At 44.8% G+C, this 16,240-nt stretch overlaps 1 protein-coding gene across 24 annotated transcripts in view; it reads left to right on the forward strand.

The window, feature by feature from the left end:
- RIMKLB (ribosomal modification protein rimK like family member B) overlaps nt 1–16,240 on the forward strand; it is a 105,528-nt gene that overhangs the window by 60,935 nt on the left and 28,353 nt on the right. For 23 of the 24 annotated variants that reach the window (XM_077346080.1, XM_077346090.1, XM_077346084.1 and 20 more), the window contains exons 5-6: nt 5,296–5,382; nt 13,048–13,251. In XM_077346080.1, coding sequence (XP_077202195.1) covers nt 5,296–5,382; nt 13,048–13,251 — 291 coding nt within the window. Of the gene's footprint in view, nt 1–5,295; nt 5,383–10,347; nt 11,322–13,047; nt 13,252–16,240 lie in introns of those variants that run through there. The other variant, XM_077346105.1, reaches the window with a different exon arrangement.

The following is a 16,240-nucleotide window of genomic DNA, read 5'->3' on the forward strand; positions in this document are numbered from 1 at the left end:
TTCTGTAAACCACTATGAGCTGGAAGGGGAGGTTGGTATATAGAATAAATAAATAAATAAATAAAATAGTGGTGTTAGTAATATATAATAGTGCTGTGGTGTGTGTGTGTGTAAGGTTTAAACTATTCTCTTAAAATTGCAGTTTTTGGGGTTGATTTCCTTTTGTGTTCTTGAAAGATTTATTTATCTTTACATTTCTATCCTGCCGCTCCCACAAGGGCTCGCGGCGGCTCACGATAAAAAATCCTCAACGCATAAAATCCCAATGTCTGAAACCTCCAATAAAAAGTTATCAAAACCAATAATTAATCTACATAGAACAATCCAAGCACGGTGGTAAAAATGGGGGGAAAGAATCCCCTTCCTACCAACACTAACCTCGGGATGGATGGGGGCTAATGACCTCAGTCTGCCTAGTGGCCCCGCTAGATTTCGAAAAGCGGGGCAAGGCTGAGGGGGCCCAGATGTACTCTTGCACGCCAGCCTCAACCGTAGACCTGGCGGAAGAGCTACGTCTTACAGGTCCTGCAGAACGCTGAAAGCTCCCTAGAATCATAGAATCATAGAATCACAGAGTTGGAAGGGGCCATACAGGCCATCTAGTCCAACCCCCTGCTCAACGCAGGATTGCCCTAAACATCCTAAAGCATCCAAGAAAAGTGTGCATCCAACCTTTGCTTGAAGACTGCCAGTGAGGGGGAGCTCACCACCTCCTTAGGCAGCCTATTCCACTGCTGAACTACTCTGACTGTGAAAATTTTTTTCCTGATGTCTAGCCTATATCGTTGTACTTGAAGTTTAAACCCATTACTGCGTGTCCTTTCCTCTGCAGCCAACAGAAACAGCATCCTGCCCTCCTCCAAGTGACAACCTTTCAAATACTTAAAGAGGGCTATCATGTCCCCTTTCAACCTCCTTTTCTCCAGGCTGAACATTCCCAAGTCCCTCAACCTATCTTCATAGGGCTTGGTCCCTTGGCCCCAGATCATCTTCGTCGCTCTCCTCTGTACCCTTTCAATTTTATCTACGTCCTTCTTGAAGTGAGGCCTCCAGAACTGCACACAGTACTCCAGGTGTGGTCTGACCAGTGCTGTATACAAGGGGACTATGACATCTTGTGATTTTGATGTGATGCCCCTGTTGATACAGCCCAAAATGGCATTTGCCTTTTTTACCGCTGCATCACACTGCCTGCTCACGTTTAGTTTACAATCCACAAGTACCCCAGGGTCTCGTTCACACACAGTGTTACCTAGAAGCGTATCCCCCATCCAGTGGGCATGTTTTTCATTTTTCTGACCCAGATGCAGAACTTTACACATCTTTATTAAATTTCATCTTGTTCTCATTTGCTCATTTTTCCATTGTGTTCAGATCTCGTTGAACTCTGTCTCTTTCTTCCGGAGTATTAGCCAGTCCTCCCAATTTGGTGTCATCTGCAAACTTAATGAGTAGTCCCTCCACCCCCTTATCTAGATCATTAATAAATATGTTAAAAAGTACCGGGCCGAGCACCGAGCCCTGTGGTACCCCGCTACTTACCTCTCTCCAGTCTGATGAAACACCATTGACAACAACTCTTTGAGTGCGGTTCTCTAACCAATTCCCTATCCACTTAACTATCTGAAAATCCAGATTGCAGTTCTTCAACTTATCCATCAGAACATCATGGGGAACCTTGTCAAAAGCTTTACTAAAATCCAAGTAAACAACATCAACCAAATTTCCCCGATCCAGCAAACCTGTTACTTGGTCAAAAAAGGAAACCAGGTTGGTCTGGCAGGACCTGTTGGAGACAAATCCATGCTGACTACCTTGGATCACCAAATTGTCCTCCAGATGTTTGCAGATTGCTCCCTTTAATATCTGCTCCATTATCTTCCCCACAACAGAGGTCAGACTCACTGGTCTGTAGTTTCCTGGGTCATCCTTCCTCCCTCAAGGGGGCAAGTGGTAGCCCTCACCTGTCCAAGCAACCTGTCCACTTCGGGTAAGGAGAGCCGCCTGAAGCCATCAAACGTTACCTCCAAAGGTGGCAAACAGGCCTCCAGTTCGTTTACTGTATCGTGTGGCTGGAAGTTTGAGGTGGAGCGACAAGACCTTATCTGCAAAACAGCTGGATAATGCCTCACAGCCTAAATCCAATTTCCTAATATTTGTGCACCCTTCCTTGAGGGCAGTAAGGGTCTGAACTACCTTAAATAATTGGGCTGGGCGAGAGCTTGCGGACGCAATTTCTGCGGCACTTTCAATTTCTGCGGCACTGTGTTTTGCCACTTTCACTGCCATCTCATACGCCATAAGCGCCATAAGATGTCTTAAATCTCCATGTTCTACCATCAGTTTTCTTAGCATGAGACTAGCTGATCAGTGTCAGGGATCATTTTAACTAGTTAATATGGGTGAGGACAAGGCATTACAAAGCTTTGATATGACAATGATTTTATATTTATTGAGAATATTTTTGTTAGGGCTATCCATATTAGATGTGGGATGTAGAACAGTATGGTATAGTCTGATCTAAATTGCTAAGCAAGGTTGAAACTTGGAAGGGAGACCACCAAGGAAGGCTCTGGTGAGCAAGACAATGGCAAACCACCTATGCTTCTCACCTGCCGTGAAAAACCCCTTGCTGGCGTTACCATAAAATGTGAACATGAATCGACTGAGCCCCCATTCATGGGCAGAACTCCTCTTTCTTAGTCATTGTAATTTTTTTTTTTAACGTTTTATGTAAACTTCCCTGAGCTCCTCCGGGTAGGGCAGTATATAAATATAATAATAAATAATAAATAAATAAAATAAATAAACTGGAGGGGTAGCAAACACAGCAGAACATTATCCAACAAGGTACTAGATAATCTTGACAGGCTAGAAAACTGGGGTAAATTGAATAAAATGGATTTCAATAGTGAAAAACATAAAGTTCTGCATTTAGGTAGGAAAAATCAAATTCATCATTATAGGATGTCTTGGCAGTAGTGTGTGCAAAAAGGATCTAAGGGTCTTAGTAGACCATACACTGAACATGAGTCAGCAGTTTGACACAGTGGCAAATTGGATTTTGGGCTGTATCAAAAGAAGTATAGTGTCCAGATGACATGGGGTTCTGTTACCCCTTAATTCTGCTCTGGTTTGACCTCATTTAGAGTACTGTGTTCAGTTTTGGCACCACAATTGAAGAAGGATGTAGACAAAGTGGAGCAAATCCAGAGGAGGGCAACTAATACTGTGAGGGGTTTGAAGACCAAGATTTATGAGGAAAGGTTGAGGCAGCTTGGTCTGTTTAGCCTGCAGGTAAGAAGTTGACCAGTTCTATGAAGCCCTACAACACCTAGAAGCAACGCCAAAAATGATGTGCTTATCATCATGGGGGATTGGAATGCTAAAGTAGTAAGCCAAAAGATAACCAGGATAACAGGCAAGTTAAAGAAACGGAAATGCAAGAAATCAAAATGGCTGTCTGAGGAAGCTTTACAAATAGAGAAGGGAAGTGAAAGGCAAGGGAGAAAGAGAAAGATACACCCAATTGAATGCAGAATTCCAGAGAAAAGCTAGAAGAGATAAGAATGCCTTCTTAAATGAACAGTGCAAACAAATAGAAGAAAACAATAGAATGGGGAGGACCAGAGATCTTTTCAAGAAAATTGGAGATATGAAGAGAATGTTTCATGCAAAGATGGGTATGATAAGGGACCAAAATGGTAGGGACCTCACAGAAGCAGAAGAGATTAAGAAAAGGTGGCAAAATTATACAGGAGCGAGCTTAACATCCCTGATAACCACAATGGGGTAGTTACTGACCTGGAGCCAAATGGGAACTGCAGCAAAGAAATTAAAAGATGCTTGCTCCTGGGGAGGAAAGCTATGGCAAATCTAGACAGCATCCTAAAAAGCAGAGACATCACCCTGCCAACAAAAGTGTGTTTAGTCAAGGCTATGGTATTCCCAGTTGCAATGTATGGCTGTGAAAGTTGGACCATAAGGCCGAGCGTCAAAGAATTGAGGCTTTTGAACTCTGGTTCTAGAGAAGACTCTTGCAAGTCCCTTTGACTGCAAGGCGAACAAACCGGTCATTCCTAGAGGAGATCAGCCCTGACTGCTCCTTAGAAGGCCAGATCCGGAAGATGAAACTCAAATACTTTGGCCACCTCATGAGAAAGAAGGACTCTCTGGAGAAGAGCCTAATGCTGGGAGTGATTGAGGGCAAAAGAAGGGGACGACAGAGAATGAGGTGGCTGGCTGGAGTCACTGAAGCAGTAGGTGCAAACCTAAATGGACTCCAGGAAATGGTAGAGGACAGGAAGGCCTGGAGGATCATTGTCCATGGGGTCGCGATGGGTCAGACACGACTTTGCACCTAAAAACAACCAGAAAGGTGTTAGTCATCTTCAAGTACTTGAAGGGCTGTCACATAGAGCAGTGGTCCCCAACGTTTTTATCATTGGGGACCGGTCAACGCTTGACAATTTTACTGAGGCCTGGGGGGGGTAGTCTTTTGCCGAGGGATGTCGCTGCCGCCTGAGACCCTGCTCCACTTCCTTTTTCCGCTGGGGGGTGCAGCCCCCAGCAGTTGTACAGTGCGATGTCGAGAGGGAGCCCCAGCCATGGCGGCAGTTGGAGAGCACCAAAGGTCAGCCGGCAGCAGAGTGGCAGGGCAGCCCCGAGGCAGCATCCAGGGAGGAGGATGAGGAGGAGCTGCGGCCCAGTACTGACTGATCCACGAACCGGTCCCGGTCTCCAAACTGGGGGTTGGGGACCGCTGACATAGAGGATGGAGCAGAGTTGTTTTCTGTTGCCCCAGAGGTTCGGACCAGAACCAAAGGGTTGAAATAAATTAAAAATAATTTACGGCTGAACATGCAGATGTTCCTGACAGTTAATGTGGTTCCTCAGTGGAATTGGGAGGTCCTGGTTTCTCCTTCCTTGCAAGTTTATAAGCAGAAGCTAGATAGACATCTGACAGAAATGCTGATTCTGTGAACTTAGGCAGATTGTAAGTCGATGGGCAGAAGGGATTGTGTCTGATTTGGCTCTTTTGTCCCTCTCTTGCATGTCCAGGGAAATACTGGTTGCCACTTTGCTGTCAGAAGGCAAATTTCCTCCAGACCAGACTTACAAGGATTCTGGAATTTTTTTTTGGGGGGGGGGCATCATCTGAACATGGAATTGGGGTCACTGTGGGTGGGCAGATAGTTGTGAATTTCCTTCATTCTGCAGGGGGTTGGACTAGATGACCCTGGAGATCCTTTCCAACTCTATGATTCTATGAACATGTATTTTTTTCCCTGTCAGGTGGTCATGAAAATTTTGCCAAAATGATTGATGAAGCAGAAGTTTTGGAGTTCCCTATGGTTGTGAAGAATACACGTGGTCATAGAGGTACGTTAAAGAATGTGTACAAATTACTATAGGGTGGTAAATTATGCTTCGTCTTATGCTTTGTCTTAAGTCTCCTGGTTATCTCTAAGTCCCAAATAGCTCCAAACAGTAAGGGAACCTCTTAAAATGAGTCTTACTAGGAAAGAAATACATAGTTACAGCAAAGCAAGGGGATCAACCATTCTTCACATAATAAAACAGTACAAATTTATCAACATGATAATTATCTGATGTTAATAGTTCTCTGATAACAAAAGCCACAGTTACATTCCTATTTCAATTTTGAATAATTTTCATAATAAAATTCTTATTCTTCAACTTTAAAAGTAAGTAATTACATATTATTTTAATAATATATCAATTTGTAGTGTTTATTTAAGAATGCTGTTCATTTCCTGTATGCGCGAACACAGCACACTTGGCTTCAGATTTCTAGTAAATTGTTCTTGTCTTTTGCAAGCTAGCAATATACTTAAAGAAAGTACTTTCTGTGTTTGATTTCGTTTGATTTCATTTTGTCGTTATCTGACTTGTGTTCTACTTACTGTATTGTAAAAACAAAGATCAAATGCCACATGAATGAACATGGGTATTCGGACTTAATCCTGATTGAATCTTGGTTTGTTCTCCAGAGATGCCCTCCAGGCTACAGAAAGAAGGCAATGAAACCAGCTTTTTGCCAAGGCCACCCAGTATATGAGTGAATGATCATTTACAGTATGAGTTGATTTTAGTTTAAGCATGATTTCATGCCATCATGTCTGAATTGATTCTGTGGGCTCATTGGACAATCATATACAAGTGATCATAGAATCATAGAGTTGGACGGTGCCATACAGACCATCTAGTCCAACCCCCTATTCAATGATCAGCCTAAAGCATACAGGATAAGTATCTGTCCAGCCGCTAGTCGAAGATTGCCAGTAAGGGAGAGCACACTACCTCCTTAGGCAGTTGATGCCACTGCTGAACTACTCTGTGAAAAATGTTTTCCTAAAATCTAGCTGGTATCCTTTTACACATAGATTAAATACATTACTGTGGGTCCTATCCTCTGCTGCCAACAGGAACCTTTCCCTGCCCTCCTAAGTGACAACTTTTCAAATATTTACAGACAGCAATCATGTCCCCTCTCAACCTCCTCTTCTCCAGGCTCAACGTTCCCAAGTATCTCAGTCTTTCCTCATAAGGCCTTGTCCCCAGGCCCTGGATCAGTCTCATTGCTGTTCTCTGAACCCTCTCAATTTTGTCCATGTCCTTTTTGAAGTGAGGCCTCAAGAACTGCACACAGGACTCCAAGTGGGGTCGGACCAATGCAGTATACAGCATAGGGACTATGACATCTTGGGATTTCAATGTGATGCCTCTATTGATACAGCTGTAGGCTGCATTTGCCTTCTTTAACACTGCATCATACGTCTGCTCATATTTAGCTTGCAGTCCACCAGTATCCCCAAGATCTCGTTCATACACATAGCTACCCCGAAGTGTATCTCCCATCCAGTATGCATACTTCTCATTTTTATGACCCAGATATAGAACTCTACACTTCTCTTTATTGAGTTGTATTTTGTTCATATTCGTGGTTTCTGTGCAGTCCCACATAGGTACTGCAGAATCGCAGGCCTGCTACGAATTAACTAGCCATCTTAAAGCTTTAGAATCTCCCAAGAGTGCTCGCTCTTCCCCTCACAGAGAGAGACTTCCCGCTCAAACATCACATGATGTGGGAGGGGCCAGCACTCTCCTCTCAGTCATTTTTTGCTGCTTCAGGAGAAGGATGCTAGCCAGCTAGCTGTATTTTGCCTCAGACATTTCTGTGGTAAAAAATCTGAAAAATCACATTTTGGTATCAAAAGAGAAGTGCCATTATGATGGCACTGTTTTAAAAGGGCTTACAATGTGGTGCCAAGTTGGCCCAAAGGGACAACCACTCTTCTTGTCTGCTCTGTCTGGGGGAAGGGCACTCTACAGCTAGCTGCCCTTCATTTAAAAAATTAACACCCAATATGAGAGATGACAAAACAAGGAGATTTTGTCTCCTTGTGGGAGGGGTCACTGATGGATGTAGACCCCTTGGGCAGCTTCAGAGCTCCCTATGAAAAAGAAGAGGGCTGTGGCTCTGTCAAAAGGTTGCTCAGGTCCCTCCCCAGCTGCGACTAAGAAGGACAATAGATGACATTTGCCATTTCCCTCCCAGCCCCTGCAGACAAGGTCAGAGTCAAGGACACTTGTAGTTGAGAGCCTACCCCAGCGTCACTGGAGAGACTCAAGGAAAATTCACCAATGTCAGTGGCGGCTCGGATGGTAGACCAGGCCGCACTGAGAGAATTGTGATTCACCAATGACCTTGCCGGTGCTGCCTCCAGCAACAGGTGACCACTGACAGGATTCGTGATCACACCACCTCTGCTTGCCGTTGAGACTGCAGCCTTAGCATTCACCGTCAACATTGGATGATGAAGAGGCCGCGAGACCCAAGTGTCATTGACGACTCTCCTCATCAGAGTTGTTTACAGAATCGTGGGTGCCAGTGATGGTCCCTGCGTCATGGCGCCGTTGAAGTGAAGTTGCCCCAACCTCGTCAAAACACCATGAAGCCTCCATTGTTGACACACATTGACAGCGATGGGCTATTCCTCTGAGACCGCCTTCATCGTCAAGGCTCCGTGACTCAAATGGTGATCAACCTTGATGTCATCCTGATGATGGAAAGAAGACTTTGGACTTGGACTCCCAGAACGAGTCAGTGTATGGAGACATGGATGATTCAGATGTGGTAGATGAGTCCACAAGTTGTCCTTCCAAAGAGGAGGATAAGCGATATTCGCACCAATTTATTAGAATAGCTAATGCCTTTAAACTTCAGTATAGGCTTAGCATGGAGAAGTTGGAGGACCCCCTCATGGAGTTCCTTTATTCTCCAGATATAGGGCCAGTAGTACTTCCCTTGATTATTGGAGTTATGAAGATGTTAGAGCGCACTTGGTGGACACCAGCCTCTGCCCCTCCTTCTGCTAAAACGATAGATCAACTTTACAAGGTGCAGGAGCAGGAGTGTTCATACCTGTTCAAACACCCCAAACAGACCTCGTTTTTTTCGTCGGCCGTGCCAGGGAAAGGGAAGCCTGAGCAACACTCTGCACCCCTTGACAAAGAGGGCAGATGTGTGGATGCCTTTGGCCGGAAGCTTTATACTTTTACGGCCATGGGCATCAGAGTAACCTGCAGAGTATCATGAGTCGCTTTCAGACTACTCTGGGAGAAGTTAGAACTGTTTTTGGCAGCTCTCCCTGAGGATCAGAGACCTTTTGTTCGGGTCCTTTTAACTGAAGGCAAAGAACTGGCCCATCAACAGGACGATACTGCCACACACACTGCAGATTGCCTAGATAGAATTATGGCAACTACTATTGTTATGAGAAGATACTCCTGGTTCAAATCCTCAACCCTTCCGGCTGATATATGAGACAGTTTAGATGATATCCCCTTTGAAGCTTTAGAGAAAATGAGAAAGCATTGTCTGCAAGCAAAGTCCTTGGGTATGGGGAGTTCTTCTGCAGTACATCCCCACCCCAGGCAGTGGGGTCGAGCTTATTTTGATTCTTATCCCTACTGTCCCTTTCGTTACTTGGACAACAGGGCTAGGGATTTTTCTCCTCCACGTTATCAGCAGAAATCCTGCAGGAGGGGAGGTGGGCATAATCACCAAAACAACCCTGAAAGGGACACTCGACCCAGGCAGTCACAGTCTCAGGTACTGACAGCATCGCTTACATTGGTTAGCAGGTTGGCTGACTATTTTGACGTTTGGTTTTCTGCAACACCATGTTCATTCAATAATAAAGCATGGTTATTATTTGGAATTTATGGACATTCCAAGGTTTAATTATCCACCAGCAGGGTGGGACTCTCACGATACCTTGTCTGAGATGAATGACCTCCTGCGGAAGTGGGCTGTTGCTTGCCTAGGCCTTTCTCCAAGTTAGAAAGTGTGTTTTACTCCCATGTACTTTCTTATAGATGAGAAAGGAGATAGTAAAAGAGCAATTTTGGATCTATTTGATTTAAATGAATTCATTTCTATAAAAAGATTTCAAATGTCATCTATCACTGAACTTCTTCTGTCTGGAGATTTATGGTTTGTCAAGGTAGACCTCAAGTATGTGTGCTTCCATGCGTCTATCCATGCTACCTGTACTAAATACCTCCAGTTCTGTTTCCGGGGGATCCATTATGAATACATGGTCCTACTCTTTGATTTAACCTCTGCCCCAAGGGGTTTTACTAAGGTTACAATGTGGTGGTGGCTCACCTTCAAAGGCTGGTTTACCTGTACCTTGATAACTAGCTTTTGGTTGGACACTCCAGAGAAGATCTATCTGCCTCTATTTCCATTTCAGTAACCCTGTTGCAATCCTTAGGGTTTATTTTGAATTGGGAGAAGTCTCTCATTATCCCTACACATGCCCCAAAATTCATAGGAACACTATTGGAAGCGGACAAAAGGATGGTGTTTTTACCCCCCAGTTGGGTGGTCCTACTCTCCTCCTTAGCTAGGAGGTCTAGTAAGATACACTCTGTAGAGCAGATTCAAAGATTACTCGGTCATATGGCATCTACCACAGTGGTTACGCCTCACACCAGACTGCATATGAGGCCACTCTAGCTATGGTTTTTATCTGTTTGTAAACCATATTCCATCCATAGTTGGAAACGTTTTTCATTTCCCAGGTCAGTTTTACGATCTCTTTCATGCTGGGTTGATCCCTCTTAACTTGTATGAGGGCATCTCCCTAGGGATCCAAGAGGAGGAAATAGTTTTGTACATGGACACTTCAAGGTTGGGGGGGGCACCCTGTTTGCACCTTTCAATCAGTGGAATCTGCCACGAACAGAAAGGTTCTTTACACATTAACATATTAGAAATGTGAGCTATAAGGAATGCTCTTCTTTCCTTTTCAGACATCCTCAAAGGAAAGCGGGTGCTGATCACTACAGACAACACAGCTGCAGTGTATCATATAAGGAAGCAGGGAGGCACAAGGTCCGCAAGACTGTCACGAAGCCACCAAAATTTGGACCTGGGCCATCTCCAACGGGGCTCTTTTGTCAGCAATTCATATTGCAGGGGAACTGAACTCTTGGCCAGATGCTTTAAGCAGAGATGTAAATCAGGTCCAGGAATGGTCTCTTGCGACAGAATACCTGCTTCCCACTTTTCAGCCATGGGGAATGCCAGCCATAGATCTTTTTGTCATGTCAAGCAATACAAGTGCCACCACTTCTACTCAAGGGGCGGCATGAAACCTGCTTCCCTATATAATGCTTTTTGCCATTGTTGGGTCGGTTTCCTTTTTTATGTATTCCCTCCCTTCGGTCTCATAAGCAGGATGGTGACAAAGTTGGTACAGACAAAACGCATTGCATAGCCATCACCCCATGTTGGGCCCAAAAGACCTGTTTCGCCTATCCCAACGGAATTCCGTCCACCTGCCAAAACTGGAAGACCTCCTTCACTGGAGGGAATTCCTTCACCTTGCCTACTCCACCTCACAGCTTGGAGATTAGGCCATTAGGTGGAGACAGGGTGGAGTAGATCCTTGAAGCTTCGAGGTGCCCTGCTATAAGGAGCACATATGATGCAAAGTGGCACAGATTTGTAGAGTGGTCCCAGGTGTCTGATAATACCCCAGAGTCCTACTCCCTCCATGGCTTTTTTTTGTATTTGACCATATTAAATAACTCGGGTCTTTCGAATTCCTCCATCAAGATCCACCTGGCAGCCATTTCGGCTTTTCATAAATTTATAGATGACAAAACAGTATTTTCGCATGTGTTATCTGTTATGTTTCTCAAGAGGTTAAAGAATTTGATTCCACCTGTTTCACCTGTGGTTCCTCAATGGATGTTCTTTCCGCACTAACTCATAAACCTTTTGAGCCAATGGTTAAGACAGACTTGTCTTTTTTGTCGTACAAGGTTGCCTTCCTTATTGCTATAACATCAGCATGGAGGGTGGGAGAGTTGGATGCACGCTCCTCAGGACCTCCCTTTCTCCAGAGACAAAGTCCTTTTATGCCCCAGCATTCAGTTTCTCCCTAAGCTTGTACTGAGATTTCATTTGGGACAGTGGCTGGCATTACCTGTTTCCCCCCCCCCCCATCTGAATTCACATTTTGAAAGACAAATGCACATACTGGACATACATAAATCATTTCTTTTTTATTTAGATAGACTTAAAGACTTCAGGAAGGACAAGACACTCTTTGTCTGCTTTAAGGGTGCTAATTAGGGCAAGACTGTTTCACCCCAAATGATTTTGAGCTGGATTGTTCGGGCCATTTTGCATGCTTACAGTTTTTTAAGCTACGGGTGACAGGACATTCTACAAGGGCTCAAGCAACATCAGCGGCCTTTGCAGCAGGCATTCCAATGTCCAACATCTGTACAGCAGCTATATGGAATATACCTGGCCCCCTTGTCCATCATTACTTGCTTGACGTTGAGTCTGTGAAGGAAACAGCAGTGGGAAAGGCAGTGTTGCAATCAGTACTCTGCGCATAGCCCACCACATCTTGCTATTCTCCCATGTGGGACTGCACAGAAACCACGAAGCTGAAAACAGGGTTGTTCATCGAGTGGTCTTCTGTGTTGTGACACAACCCTCCCTCCATCCCTGCTGTGGGCCACTGATTATTGCTTTCCCTGCTAAGCAGCAGGGGGAAAGGACTGAGGGGAGAGTGCTGGCCCCTCCACATCACATGATTTTGAATGGGAAGTCTCTCTCTGTGAGGGGAGGGGCAAGCACTCTTGGGAGCTTCTAAAGCTTCAAGCTGGCTAGTTAATTTGTAGCAGGCCTGCGATTCCACATTACCCATGTGTGATTGCACCAAAGACTCAATGAACAGCAGTTACAGGTAAGTGCAACCCTGTTTTCTCATTTGCCCACATTACCAGTGTGTTCCGATATCGTTGAACTCTATCTTCTGGGGTGTTTGCAATCCTACCAGTTTGGTGTCATCTGCAGATTTAATGATGATTCGCCCTACCCCCTTGTTCAGGTCATTGATTAAAATGTTGAAAAGTACTGGATTCAGTATTCAGCCCTGTGGCACCTTGCTGCTCATTCCCCCCACTCTAATAAAATACCATTGACAACCATTTTTGAGGTGCAGTTTTCTAGCAAGATCCCTATCCACCTAACCATCCAAAAATCAAGTCTACAGTTCTCCAGTTTACTCATCAGAATATCATGGGGAACCTCAAAAGCCTTTCTGAAATCATTATTTGGGTGGTGGTTGGTAGAACTCTGTTCTCTGTGGCTAGGAAACCCCAGATCTCTTTTGCTCAATTCTCTTGTAACTGTGTCCTAGCAGATCAACATGAAAATGGCACAGTCCAAGATTGAAAGATAGGACCAAACTTTTACTGAGGCAGTTGAGAAGTGGAATGAAATGAAATTGTGAGTTTGCTTTAAAGCAGTTCTAAAAAAAGAAAATGCTACTTTTATTGCACTTTTCAGTTCCTCAGTTTTGCTGTCTGTTACCACATTAATTCATGCACAGAGAGTATTCCACTCCATTCCTTTTTCTTCTTTTAGAAACAGCATAGTATGCAAAGATTCAAGTGACCCATTTTTTTTCTCTCTGTTCCTTTCCTCAGGCAAAGCTGTGTTTCTAGCAAGAGACAAGCACCATTTGGCAGACCTGAGCCATCTAATCCGTCACGAGGCCCCTTACCTATTCCAGAAATACATCCAGGAGTCCCATGGCAAAGACGTCCGTGTCATCGTAGTGGGAGGCCGTGTAGTGGGTACGATGCTCCGTTGCTCAACAGATGGTAGAATGCAAAGCAATTGCTCGCTAGGTAAGAATGCATGTCTGGTCTTTGCTGGCCTTTGCAATAGCTGCAAAGGGTGGCATCGATCTAAATTCAAGTGAACTGTTTTGTTTATAAAGCTGCTATAAATAGGGAAGATTAAATTTGAGACTTTTTCATTGCTGCTTATAAGTGGCTATGAAAGAACTAGAAAGGAAAGTGCATTTAGGTTATACTGCCTAGTGCAAAAAATTTTCCTGAATTACAGATGCAGTATTTTTCTGTGGAATAATTTTTTTTGCCAAACCTATTATAAAGAGCCAGCTTGGTGTAGTGGTCAGGAGTGCGGATTTCTAATCTGGCGAGTCGAGTTTGATTTCGCGCTCCCCCTCATGCAAACATCTGGGTGACCTTGGGCTGGCCACAGCACTGATAAATCTGTTCTAACCGAACAGTAATATCAGGGCTCTCTCAGCCTCACCCACCTCACAGGGTGTCTGTTGTGGGGAAAGGAAAGGGAAGGTGAATATAAGCCACTTTGAGACTTGGCTGCAGAGGAAAGGACACGCAGTAATGGGTTTAAACTACAAATAAAACGATATAGGCTAGATACTAGGAAAAAAAATTTCACAGAATAGTTCAGCAGTGGAATAGGCTGCCTAAGGAGGTGGTGAGTTCCCCTTCACTGGCAGTCTTCAAGCAAAGGTTGGATACACACTTTTACTGGATGTTTTAGGATGCTTTGGGCTGATCTTGCATTGAGCGGGGGGTTGGACTAGATCAGCGGTCCCCAAACTTCTTCTGGTCAGAGACCGCCTCCGGGAGTGGGGGAGTGTCAGCGGCCCGGCTGCCGCAGTTGCTCATAAACGTGCATGCCCAATTGCTGCGCATGCGCATTTTGGCCACCAGGTGGTGCTAACACGCATGCACAGAGTTGCAGCGCATGCGCGTTTTGGCCACCAGGGGCGCAAACGCACATGTGTGGCAATTCCGCGCGTGCGCGTTTGGGTAGCTGCTGCGCCGGCTGCCATGCCGGCCTCTTTCCCCTCCTCTCACTGCAGGGGGGGAGGCAGGCGTGGTTGCTGGCGGCCCAGTATGATGGCCTTTGCGGCCCGGTACCGGGCCACGGACCGGGGGTTGGGGACCCCTAGACTAGATGGCCTGTTTGGCCCCTTCCATGATTCTATGATTCCTTGAGGGAGAGAAAAGCAACTCTTCTTCTTCTTGTAAATACCGTCTGTTTATTTATAGTTGTTAGGACTGTTGTACTGCAAATCAGTCATTTACCCCCTGACATCTTAGTGGGAATTTTCGGCTAAACATCTGGAAGAAGCTCAGGGTTGCATGTTCCTGTCTCAGCAAAACAGCCAAGACTAAAGCTGCCACAATAGCGGTCATATGGGGCATCCTTTACTCTTTAGAAGCCCGTAAGCCTCATGGGCCTTTTAGTAACCAACTGGGAGGCCCTACATTGGGGCAGATGGCACGCATGTGCACTTCAATGTTTTCTAAGATAGCAGACAAAAAAATCCAATTCCAAAACCAATCCCACCATGAGTAAAACAGTTTAAGATGGTGAACTAAGTCCTCCAACCTGATAATGGGGAAGTTCTTCCTCACAGAAAACAGTCAATTCATCACGGACACAAGTCTAAAAGGATGGGGGGCCATTATGAACACTCTTCCCATTCAGGGCCTGCAGTCAGCTCGAAACCAAGCTCCCAATAAATCTAGAGCTCTGGGCAGTCTCTGGGCTCTGCAACATTTCATGGTCCAGCTTCATCTTGCCCTTGTGATGGTCCAAATGGAGATCATCATAGCTGCATTGGGAAACTCAGCACATAATATCATGGGCAGAAGAACACCATTTGTCCTTGAAAGTAGGGTGAGCATACAAGCAGACTGGCTGAGCTGACAGAAGGGGAGTTTGCACTAAACTTAAAAGCATTGTCTCTCATCATCCAGCACTTTGAATCCCCTGTGATGGACCTATTTTCCACACATCTCAATAGAAAGACCAAGAGGGTCTACACCCACTTTTACCACAAGAAGCAGAAATGATGGATGCATTGACCTCAATCTGGCCTCTGGACCTACTATCCACCTTCCTGCCAATTCCAGTAATCCCCAAGCTCCTGGGAAAGATCATCCAACAGAAGGCAGACGTCATCCTGGTTGCTCTATTTTAGCCAAGGAGATCTTGGTTTTTGATGATAGTCCAGTTATCAACATTAGACCCCCTGGAGCCTCCAGACACTCTGGACTTCCTAAGGCACCCCCGATCAGACTGGTTCAGGCTGACCACATGGTGGCTAAGAGGCTAAGGCTGAAGAGAAGGGAATACAGCTTGGAGGTCATCAATACTATCCTTTCATCCAGAAAGCCCTCCACCATGAGAATTTACAGCTCATGAAAAACCATCACCAGATGGTGCAAGTGAAAAAAGGTCACCTGCTTTTCACCCAGAATATAAATAAGATCTTCGATTTTCTGCCACCAGAAGCTCAAGAGCTGCCACCATAAGAATGCAGATTGCGGCCTTAGCCAAAGTTATTCCTACATACAAGGGAATTTCAATTTTCAAACATTTACATGTGGTCATGTTTCTTAAGGATGTAGTAGCAAACCAACCACCTCAATCTCACCATTTCCCTACATGGAGATTAAACACTCCTTGGCATTCACAAAGGTTCCATTCAAACCTATTGATGAGATCCCTATGAGAGTCCTAATGTTAAAAAAAACATTTTTGGTTGCTGTTGCCTCCGCACATAGAATTTTTGAATTGGGGACATTATCTGTAAAACTGGGGTTGGGCATTTTTCATAATCAAAAAGTTGGTTTACTCACTGACCCGGCCGTACGATCAAAGGTCTGCTTGATTTTCCATTCATCACAGGAGATTAGTTTACCTAATTTTTGCCTTCAATTTTCACATCCTTCAGAAAAATTATGACCCAAACTAGACATGAGAAGGGTCCTAAAGGCTTACTTCATCAGAACACAGCATTTTAGGAAGTCCAAATCTTGATTCATC

This window comes from Paroedura picta, chromosome 7, assembly GCF_049243985.1.
Source record: "Paroedura picta isolate Pp20150507F chromosome 7, Ppicta_v3.0, whole genome shotgun sequence".
In the NCBI taxonomy this organism is placed as follows: Eukaryota; Metazoa; Chordata; class Lepidosauria; order Squamata; family Gekkonidae; genus Paroedura; species Paroedura picta.